Source organism: Fringilla coelebs (genome assembly GCF_963513975.1).
Source record: "Fringilla coelebs genome assembly, chromosome: 1".
Taxonomy (NCBI): Eukaryota; Metazoa; Chordata; class Aves; order Passeriformes; family Fringillidae; genus Fringilla; species Fringilla coelebs.
Window position 1 is genome coordinate 116,394,220 of NC_140028.1, and position 11,496 is coordinate 116,405,715.

Sequence of the window (11,496 nt, forward strand, 5' to 3'; positions counted from 1 at the left end):
AGAAAAAAGTATCACAGCTAATATGAAGTACACACACCTTGTGGTTAATCTGGTTTTAAAGGTATTCAACAGAAACACATTAATTTAGAAGAGATGAATAGGAAAATCATCTTGGAAAACACAGCTGAAAGACATATTTTTCCAGTATTATGAGGAAGCACAGAGGAACTCATTTGAGTTATTTTAAATGAAACATCTTCCTCATTAGCTGCAGTCAGAAGTCTTTTCTAAAAAAAAACAGTAAATAAAAATACAGTTTCTTCATAGAATACTTCTACTGGTTCTACAGTTCTGTTTTTCCCTGGTTCCCTGGCTAAAGAATGATTTAATATTATTTAATAGACCAAAACCAGGCCCAGCTTTTAGAAGAGCTGAGTTTTTCTACAAAATACAAAGCATCCACAAATTCTGCTGAAGAACAGAGAACTGACAGGCACATCTTGCAACTTTAAAAAAAAAAAAAAAAAGAAAGAAAAAGCTCTTTCTTCAAACGCCAGGATTGAAAGGGACAGGTAACACAAGCCACCCCTAATTGCACAAATAGAAGCAGCACAGAGAAGCTGTGATGAAAAATTGGAACTAACTTAGCTAAAGTGACTGAATTTTCTGTCTTGCTATGCATTTGTTAACCTTCTCCTGCAAGCAAACGCAGAGACTTGGACTATCAGGAAAAAATCCTGCTGAAAAGCCTAGAAATAAATGCCATGTAATGAGACCATAAAAAGAGGAGGGCATAAATAGAAATAAATAAATAGATCCCATTTAAAAAAAAAAGCTATTTCATTCAAAGTACAATATTTTTTTTCAAAAGTAAAATAATAAATGATCTATTGTGAAGGTTTGAAATGTCCATTTTTTTTTTCATTTAATTGTCCTAAGTTTTGCACAGCAAAAAAATTAAATAGTAAGTGCTTCTTTTAAATTAGTTCTGAATTTTATTTTAGCTGAATTTTTATTCAGTATTTGTTAAGAAGGGTGAGGATAGATGGTGGAGCAAATCTACAGGAGGGCAGTGAAGGTGATCTGAGGGCTGGAGCACCTCTCCTATGAAGTCAGGCTGAGAGTGTGGGGTTGTTCAGACTAGAGAAGGCTCCAGGGAGATCTTCAAGCATCCTTCCAAAGGTGGCCCCCAAGAAAGCCAAAGGGGGACTTTTTCAAGGACATGAAGTGACAGCACAAGGGGTGGTGGCTTTAGATTGGTTTATATTAGGTATCAGAAAAAGGGTTTTTTACTGTGAGGATGGTGGAATACCAAAACAAGTTGCCCAGAGAGGTGATGGATGCCCCATCCCTGGAAATATCCAAGTTAGAGCTGGTTGGGGCTCAGAGCAATGTGATCTAACAGAAAGTATCCCTGCTGATTCTAGGGGGGCTGGACTAGATGATCATTTAAAGGTCCCTTCCGACTCAAACTGTTCTGTGACTCTGATATATACAGAAACAGCCATCAGCTTCTATTTTGGATAAGTATAAATTCTTAAAATAATGATACAATGATTCAGCACTGTTTTTCAGGCTATGTGGGTAACAAATTGTTATTTATTCTAAGTCTGAAAAACAAAACCAAAAACCACAGCAGTATTTAACAGTGGATTTTGAGCACTCACTTCCAAGACATGCAAGCTGTCTGCACCATAACTCAGACCATGCTAAGATGTACAACCCTAGATTTATTTTCTGTGACTCAGAAAAGACGCAGTTCTTTCTGCAGGTAGGAGTACCTGCTTCAGTGATGCTCAAGAATATTTTATACTTTGTTCTAAAGTAAGGAAACATAATACAGCCTACGGGAGAGAGTCATTCACCTTGTAAGGAAGGCAGATAAAAGCTATGTACGGTTAAGGTAACACAAAGTATTAAAATTGTTATGGGCAGCTTAATGGTGCTTTTGCACTTTAACAGCTTTGAATGTTGGTGTTGCTAGAAGTTGCATCTTAGCTGGATCTCTTTAAAACTAATTTTAGGATTATTTCCACATTAAACATATCTTCAAAATATTAAACACATTCCAATGGAAGCTATTGACATTTACACCTAATGTAACTGCGGTTTCTAAGCTTTGACTTGAAATGTTGGAGCGGAGGAGGGGGAAGAGGAGGAGGAGGAGGAGGAGGGAGAGGAGGGAGAGGAGGGAGAGGAGGGAGAGGAGGGAGAGGAGGGAGAGGAGGGAGAGGAGGGAGAGGAGGGAGAGGAGGGAGAGGAGGGAGAGGAGGGAGAGGAGGGAGAGGAGGATGCTCACCCAGCGCGTGGCTGCAGCTGCGGCAGGGCTCGGCCAGGCTGACCGCCGCCTGCTGCAGCTCGGCCCGCGGCGGCGTGGGAGGCGGGTTCGGGTTCTTCCAGCCATTGCATTTACAGGATTCCTCGGCCTGAAATCAAAGCAAAGGGATATCGATCAACGCCACAGAACACAAGAACTTGCTGCAACTGCCTTATTTCAAAAGCAATAAAAAAGAATTACAGGTTGCTTTTTTCTTTTTTTGGGGGTGGGATGAGAGGAGGGGACTTTTTGGGAAGTTTTGCTGTTGTTTCGTTTGCATTTTTATATACCACATTACATATTTCCTTATTCCTGGAAATTACCAGAAACATAATAGCATCCCAAACAGAGATTAACAAAGAATACATACCCAATCCTGCCTAGCTCCTTTACAGACAGCCCTCGCTCTACTGAAAAAAGTATCCAAATATTTACTAGTAAAACAACATTCACAGATCCTGCTGTTAAAAACAGGTTAGAAACTGTTGTGAAATAGTTGATAGATCGTTTAGCATGTACTGTTAGTTTGGTTATTGTACTGTAAAAGGGGTTAAAGGGTGGTTTTAAGAAATACGGTACTCAAGGTACCATAACGCACCGAAGGAAAGTGCACCACCCCCAGCGAAACGATCCAGCCTGGACAGAACTGTAATGGGCCGATCAAGCGCCTTAAACCTTCATGCAAATGAAGGATCCAAACAGAAACCAATGTAAAGGGACATAAAACATGATAAAAAGGGGCTTCTGACCCACTGAACGTGTGCCGCTCCATCGGGGACATCGCTACATCTCCATCGGGGACATCGCTACATCGCCGCTGAAAAGAAGACCCAGCGCCGGCGTTGCAGCATCCCGACGGGAACGCTCCTGCTTGCCCGCGGGCCCCCATGCTTTAGGCCTTTCTTTTTCTTATAATAAAAGCTGAAATCACTTAGAACCGGGAGCTTGCTCTCGTTTTTATCACTGCCACCGAGACAGATTTAATTATTTAAACATAAACAGGTTATCCAACAGGCAGCACGTTTGCCACTGCCTCCAAGGAATCACACAGCTGAAAGCAAGCCCATGACAACCCAGGCAGGGTTAGCTAATGCTGAAATAACCAAGCAATAAATGCACTGTCGGAGAAGGATGTTTAAGGCAAGGAGCGCTCGGCCACAAAAGCAACAGATGCCAAAGACAATGACACTTGCACTGCAACCTGCTGCTTTCCCTGGGAAGTTCACTTAGGCTCACTGAGTGTGAAACAGACACCAAGAGAATGCAGCTAAAAGGGAAGACTAGGAAGGGAGAGGTGGTGACTTTGGTAATCGTGTCTCAAATCATTCAGAAGATCAAAGTACCAATTCCAGTTATCCAAAGAGCGGCTTCACAGGAGGGGATTTGCTTCTGCACGTCCAAAAGATCTTGGTTATTCTAATATCATTTGTACTCCTATTTGAAGATCTAATTGGAAAGAAAGACTGCTTTTCTACTCTTAGACGTATCTGTGCAGCGAGTTGTAAAAAGATACTCATGAAATTGCACTGCTGAGACCTCAGTGAGGAAAGTATGCCAATTGCTGCATAATATTTATGGCTGAAACAATCTTAGTAGGAAAAATTGTGATGGTAATATATGCAGCACTAATGTATCATTTTTCAAAACTGATTCTGCATGCATTTAGTGTGATCTATTTCAGGAACCTATTTCATTTTCCTTTTAAGTTTCCAAATCCCATCCTACCTGAGGAAGAAGATCCCGGGAGAAGCAGAAAGGATCACAGCTTGACAGCTCCTAACACTGACAGCTTTGTAAATGGCTGGTAAATTGTTCTTTTAAACTCATTTCAATATTCAGTAACCTGAGAACCAAAAAAACCTGCTGCCTGCAGTTTGCTGAGCACCACCTGATGTTTTTACCATCTCTGAGGCTTGAGCATTTATCCAGCTGGGCTCCTGGCCCTGGGTGCCACAGCCTCTGCCTGGCCCGGGGCGTCTGGCAGGCACCCAGGGCTATGGCAGCATTTTGTGTAGGCACCAGGGTGACCCAGAGATCCACCTGCAAGTGCCCAGCAAAGCCATCTCTGCCCATTTCCCTTGAAAAAGGGACAACCTGCACGGCCTGAACCTCCTGGCTCTCCAAACTCACTGAGTGGGTGCAGACCGCCTGCCAACCCATGCGTTTATAAAGTGAAATCAGTGAGGCTCCAGAAGGAAATGAGGGGAAGATGAAAACAAATTTTTTTTTTCTGAGTCTCATAAAATGCAATCTGAAAAGATTTATGGTGATGTTTATGTTCTTCTCCTATCGTGCTTTCTGTGAGTAATGTGATAGGCAGGGAACTGAAGTGTAATTCGATGGCAGAAGCCGTCTCTTGCAGTTTCACAGGCACTGAGCCAGTTGTGTTTTCATCCAGCCCTCCAGGCCCTCCGAGCTAAATGGACTTGAGAGATCACAGACTGAGGGATACCTGTGAGGCACAGACTGCCCCAGTGCAAGGACTCTGGACATCTGGGAGATGACACAAAACCCCTTGTGTTCAATTAGCTTCCCAATGCAAAACCAATGCCAAATAAACTATACATGTTCGTTTTGTGAGAAAGGCAGTGTTGCCATGAAACTTTTTGCATTTAACATGAAGCTACAGAAGCTGTCAACAAAAAAAGAGAAAGTCTGTAAATGAGATTATTGACAAAGAAAATGCAAGAGACAATTGTGAAGGAGTTGTCAAACAAAAACAGATTGAATATTATTTTAGGGATGTAAGATTTGACCCTTCCCCTGCAGCTGTCTGGACAAATGTTCAACACTGTAAATTACTGACATATCACCATGCTTACTATTTATTGCCTTAAATCATGCCACAATGAAGCATATCCAGAACTCCCTCCTAAAAATAGGCACAAGCTTCTTGAGATTTTTTTTCCTCAGAGTGGAAGCAGTATGTCACAGAAGCTCACGAAACAATGTTTACTATCAAGCCAAAAAACCATAAACAGTGAGTAACTATGGAAACTTTAGTGTGGCACCATAATTAACAGCAAAGATGCAAACAGATGTACGAATCGTGATAACAGCTCAGTTAAACTGACAAAAATAAACATCAACCCACCCACAGAAGAACAAAACCAGCATGCTCAATGGCAATTTTTTTCTGCTCTTGTTGGTATTTCCTCTCCAGATCTTCTTGCAACAGCTGCTAATTGGTATTGTTCAAATTATTCTAGAGACCTTAACCAAGCAACCAACCACTAGAGTGGGGTTTTTTGGTTAATCTCAATAAAACACCAGAATCAGCAATAATGTTCTGTTAACCAAGGCAAAACAGAATCTAAAAAGGTCCTCTTTCAAACTTAGCTTTTATTGTAGATGTTGACAGTGCAAGTATTTTGCAGTGAATATGCAATGTGCATTCCTCAGTGGCTTAAATTGCTGAGTTGTTTTAAATGTTCCGCAGCATTTTGCTCATTCAATCCTTTCTTTGACTATCTTCAGCTTTTTCCTTTCTTCCTTTTTTTTTTTACTGTCACTCATCTGCTTTTCATTAGAAAATAAAGTATGACTTCACCTCTGCAAAAACTTAATGTAAGATCAAAACAGTTTTGAGGGAAGGAAGGAAAAGTATTTGAAGTAGCACATCCACTCCTTGAAGCCCTGTTTTCTGGGACATCTGCAGAGCTTTGATAAATCCACTGTAGAACCATGGGGACTTCTGCCCTAATGAGGCCTGAAAAATAATGACCATCATCTTTGCAGGCCCAGAGATCATGAACACCACACCTTATTTGGTGGTTTTTAATAAAATTGGAGGAGTGGAATAAAATAAAACACAACAACTACATGCTATTGCCTTCCCCCCTCCCTGCAAACAAACAAACAAAAAAAGCCAACCGCAAACTAGAAAAAAACAGCAATTATGTACATTTTGCACTGCATGACACAATTTCAATTTTCTTTTTAACTCCTTCCATGTTTGGTGGAGTGTTACAATGGGAGAAACCAAACTGTCCAGTAGCTCTGGGCAGTGAAAAGGATAACTCTAGGGAACATAAAGTGATCGTTTCCTTTAGAGTACTGAATAGGTATTCACTGATAGGTCAAATATGGACCGTGAAAAAACACAGCACGTTTTAACACAAATTGTCAGTATTGTATTTAAAAAGGAAGCACCTGAAAGTTACAATATTGCAAGTATCTCAGCCCCTTTTAGGTGAGTTTCAGCTCTGCAAAGAAGAATAAACGAAGAATGTTACAATAACCTATTGACTAAAATATCCCTCCCCCTTTTGGATAGTGAATGTGCAAACTTCAAGCCAACTTGATTATAAGGCAAAACCCCAACAGTTCTAAATCTTTGTTTCAAATAGCTGTTGTGCAGGATTTTTGTTTCCAGCTAAAAATCATACAGGTTACCCTATTTGGTAATTGAGATGCAAAGCAGGCTCGACAGATTATAGACAGAACATTAAAGATCTTCTCTATTTCCAGCAAGTATAATTACTCTAGAAAACATCTTCCTTCCTACACAAAAGCCGTGTAAAATACCTTATAAGTTTTTCCTGCTGGCAGCAAGCTCAAAATGATCACTTTATGAAAGAGTATCACATAAATTATAATAAATACATTGATGAATTTAAATAATATGTTTTTCCTACTGATATGTCCACTACCCAAGAACCAGACAGCTGGACACTACTCAAAGAGCCACTCATATGTATCAAGAAATTAGCCGACCCATTTAACTTTAACAATACAAAATAAGCAGTTTAATGGGCAGCTTAAAGGGCATGTTCTTCATTTATTGATTGATCCAATTATTTTACTCCCTGTACTTTCCAGTTTCACTTACAGAAGAGAAGTAGGCTACCATATAAAGCTTTTATTAATAATAAGGAACCAGTTCCTTCCTTGTAGAGTTAATGGTAGATTTCCTATTTAAAGGAAGATGCTTTAATTTGCCCTGTAAGACATTATAAAACAGATTCACTCCACAATGAAAGTGATAAGAAAGCTTTAGATGACTTCTTTGTCTCCTAGACATTCTGCAGAAAACAATACATTCAGCAATACATTTCAAGTTGAGCTTCAAGGAGCTGTACGCTCACTATACAGAGCCCAGCAGTAACATGGCCAAATTGGCCTCATCTTAATCTGCCTTAGAAAAATCAGGAAATAAAATATTTTCTTATGGAAATGGTGGTATAAGTTTACCTTATGAACTCTTTTTTTTTTTTTTTTTTTTTTAATGTGTGGGAAAACTAGAGGCCACTCTAGAATGAGAAGTGGGAAGGTGGGAAGAAGTCGTTCCAGAAAGGATCAGCAGCTGGTCTGGAGCCTGGGGCTGGGATTTTACTTCCACATCTGCCTGTTGCTCATCAGCTGCAGGGCCTTGGCCAAGTCATCTCATCACAGCCCTTCTCACTCTGTCTACTGTGCTTATCTAAAGCAAAAATCTTTTCTTCAAGGAGGTATTATTTTTGTGCATGTGCTTTAGGCTACTGGGTTCTAATTACATCTGTAAACACGCAGGCATTACTGTAAGATGTATAATGAAAAACAAACAAGTTTACAGAAGACTTAGTGTACTAAAATAGTACATATTTCACCTTATTTACAAAAGAAGCTCCCAGTGAGACGGGAGAGAGAGTTGTATTTTCACATATTGTAAACCAATAGGGGGAAAAAAAATGCAGAGGAGGCTTCCTCCTACATCTTCATTAAATATATTTATGTGTGCAAGTCACACAGTGCTGCTTTTATATAAAATGCTGCAAGCTCACATGCCTAATGCTCAATTTCACAGTGGACAAAACCAAAACTATGTATGCAGCCATTCACACACAGACACAGCAAGTGCCAAGTACAAAACCCCTCAGAGCACACAGCACTACTGTGTACCTCCAAAAGTCATGAAAATTGTACCAACTCCTCTCATGTATCTTGTTCAGAATGCCACCCTCCTCCTTCAGACTTGGGCTTTTAAGAAGGTTTTTACTAAGAAGAGCCTGTTCTGTGCCTTCCACCCAGGCTTTTCTCACAGAGGAGCAAGTCAAGTGGAGCAGCTCAACAGCTACACCTCTCCTGGTCCACTTCTTTTATCAGGAAAAAACCCTAACCCCACATTTGCCTGGTCTCAGCTCCCTGAACTTCAGGCTCGTTCTGCTCAGGATACCTGCACACCAAATATGCATTTACCACCGGTCTTGGTCCATGCTTCCCATGATGAAAAGGGATGGGTTGTAAAGAAGGACTGGGAGCACCCTGCCCCAGAGCAGTGCCTTTTACCCTCCTCTGCTCAGCATTTCTGCTCTCACCAGTGAGACTCACCCTCTGCACGGGCACTGACCTCTCCACCTTCTTGTGTTCTGACTTTATCCATAGCTGACAGGTGCTCCCTGGCTGTTACTCCAAACATCTCTGAGGCTGAGCTCCTAATAAATTCTGCACACTGAATTTTGCAATGAAACTCCTGTGGGAGAAGGTGACTGGCGTTAAGGATGCTGTTACATATTTTAGCACTCCAACTTGCAGAGCTCCATGTAGATTTACATAAGATCCACGTACAGTCACTACTTGAATGAGAACAGATGTCCCCTTTGGAGATGGTGTGAGCCTTTGCCTCCTCTCACTCTTTTGCACTCACACACACAAATGCAAAATCAATGAAAGAGAAGTTGCAACTCAAAGTAAGAAAAAGTTTTAAGTTACATACTGCACTGCTACAGTTGGCAAAGCAGCTTCTCCAGGCTACAGTTTATAGCAATTCACTAATGTTACAAGCCAAAAAAGTATCCTTCTGGAGCACCTGCCAGGTGCTCAGGAAAAAACATAAAACATTCTTCCACCCTGCACTATCCTTCTCACCTTATCCCACAGGAGAAGCTTGCAAGGAACTTCCAGTCTGCTTACTTGTTTTTGTTACGAGATAGCAAGCTGCCTGCCACTGTAGAGAAGTCAAACAGCAATTTTAATCTGAACACCGTGCAGTGCTTAGTGCTGGAACTGTGTCTACATCCTGGCAGGAGGAAGACCCCCTGACCAAGGTCCTGCTCCATTCATCACTGCAGTACCAATGGGATGAGCATCCAAGACTTGTCACAGACGAGAGCCAGCAAGGACACCCAGCAGAGCACTGACAACAGGAGCTGTTCCTGCTCTGTACCCTGCCACCAGAGTCCTGCAAGAGGGAAAGAGGAGCTGACAGCAGGCCACACTGTGCCCTCCTCCCCTCCCAAATGGTGCTCACCCCCCTTAGCACAAAGCACCTGCAAGAGAGAGGCTGGTGAGCCCCGAAAAAAGCAAAGGGTTTCAGAGGAGACAAGGCTTCTCTACAGCACAACAACCTCTGCGAGGCAGAGCACTACAGGAGAAGGCTTTCACCCTCAAAAACATCGTCTGGAGGGGGGAAAAAAAAAAAAAGCACCAACCAGGGAAGAAAAAAACAATTCAAACACACACACTTTCCTAATGGCCCACGAAAAATTTACTCACTTCACAACCAGCTTCATTTATTAGTAAGTCTTGGTAACATTAAAATACGGGGGTGCAAAGGGGAATTATCACTAGGAAAGCTTCAAACCGTATAGCTCTGCCCACAGTTAGTGCTGCAAAGTTCAAGTACAGCAGCTGCTCTTTAACCTTATTGGCACCTGTGTAATCTCACACTGTCCCATGCATACACCAAAGCCGAAGTGTAGCTGCCTGCACACGTGGGAACCGCTAAGGCATTGCAATGTGTGGCTTCTGTAATTTGCCCTCCCATGGCAGCACTGCACCATGCCCTCAGCATACAGCTAAATCTCCTACAGAGCCATGGTGCAATGATGCTTCGTTTCGTTTGTTAGCTTGGCCTTTCACTTAACATCAGCCCAAGTAGGAGAACAGAGAAAATAAGATGCACTTTTTTTCACAAACAGCTACTCTCAAAGCTGAAAGCATTACTAGAGGATCTGACATCAGCACTGCCAATCTAAATATGTCAGCCCCGCTGTGCATCCACAAATTGCCTTGACAGCAGCAGCGCAGCCAGCGGCCCGTGCTCTGAGCACAGGCGACAATGCCCGCGGTCAGAGCTCTAAAGGCGGGAGCGACAGCTCTGACCCAGCTCCCTCCCGCTATAATAATCAGGCGAGTCCTGCTTCTCCCACCAAGAAGAAAATCGCAGGTGGAAAGAAAGTGCTTGTGGTGGGAAACCAGGAGCAGCGCTCCTGAATGCGAGAGCAGGGCAGACACGGAGCAGAGAGCCCCGCTGGGGCAGGGCACAGGTGGACAGGGGACACCGCCGTCCGCTCGGGCACCACACAGCGGACACCGGCCCGGCGCTGCGTGACCGCCGGGGACACAACTTTCCCAAGCGTGGAGGCCGCGCCCCTTCGCCCCTCTGCCAGAGCTGCTGGCGACAGTGGCAGCTCCAGCTCGGAGCAGCGGCTTCAGCGGTGTCAACAGCTCCGCGCTGCGAGACCGCGGCCAGGGCTGGGCTGGAGCAGCTCCCGACCGGGGCCGGGGCCGCGACCTCCGGGCGGAGCAGAGAGGTGCCCCGCTCCCCTCCCGGGATGTTTACGCGGAGAGCGCTGCAGCAGCGCTGCTAACCCAGCACTCACCGCCGGCACCGGGAGCCGCCTCGCCCGCCGCCGCCTCCCGCAGAGGGACTGACGGAGCGTCGGGCAGAGGGAGCGGCGGCGCCGGGACGGGCAGCTCCCCGGGACGGGCAGGCGGGAGGGAGGGAGGCGGCGCTATCAGCGCGGTCCCGTATTCGGTGCGCGCAGGTTTAATTTTTGCGGCCACCGGCCGGAACACTCCGGGGGGAGCAGAATCCACCGGCACCGCCGTAGCCACCACTTCCTCGGGCAGCGCCGGGCGGCAGCCGGGCCGCCCCCGCGCCCGGCAGGGCACGGCCCTTCCCCACCGCCTCCCTCCCTCCCTCCCTTCCTCCCTCCCCTCCCCTCCCGTCAATCCCCACCCTCCGTGGGCGGGGGGGCTCCCGCGGCCGCCCGGCCGGGTACCTTGCAGGCGGAGTAGACGCCCAGCTTCTCCAGCTTCTTGGCCCGCGGCGCGGCGCGCAGCTGCGCCTTCTTCCCCGCCGTGCGCGCCGAACCAGCCCCCCCGGGGTTCTCGGCGGCGCTGCGGACCGGCCCCCCGGCGGCCACCCCCGCGGCGGCCGGGGAGCCCTGCTGCGGCCCGCCGCCGCCCGCCGCCCCGGCCCCGCCGCCGCCAGGCTCCGCCATGCCCGCGGCGCGGCGGCAGCCGCCCGTCCGTCC

The 11,496-nt window shown here is 45.2% G+C and overlaps 1 protein-coding gene across 1 annotated transcript in view; it reads right to left on the reverse strand.

Moving 5' to 3' along the window:
* Window positions 1-11,463, reverse strand: part of KAT2B (lysine acetyltransferase 2B) — a gene marked incomplete at its 5' end in the record, with an annotated part of 39,908 nt that extends 28,445 nt beyond the window's left edge. The window contains 2 exons of the mRNA XM_084213990.1: window positions 2,240-2,366; window positions 11,242-11,463. Coding sequence (XP_084070116.1) covers window positions 2,240-2,366; window positions 11,242-11,463 — 349 coding nt within the window. The remainder of the gene's footprint in view (window positions 1-2,239; window positions 2,367-11,241) is intronic.
* Window positions 11,464-11,496: the final 33 nt, after the last annotated feature.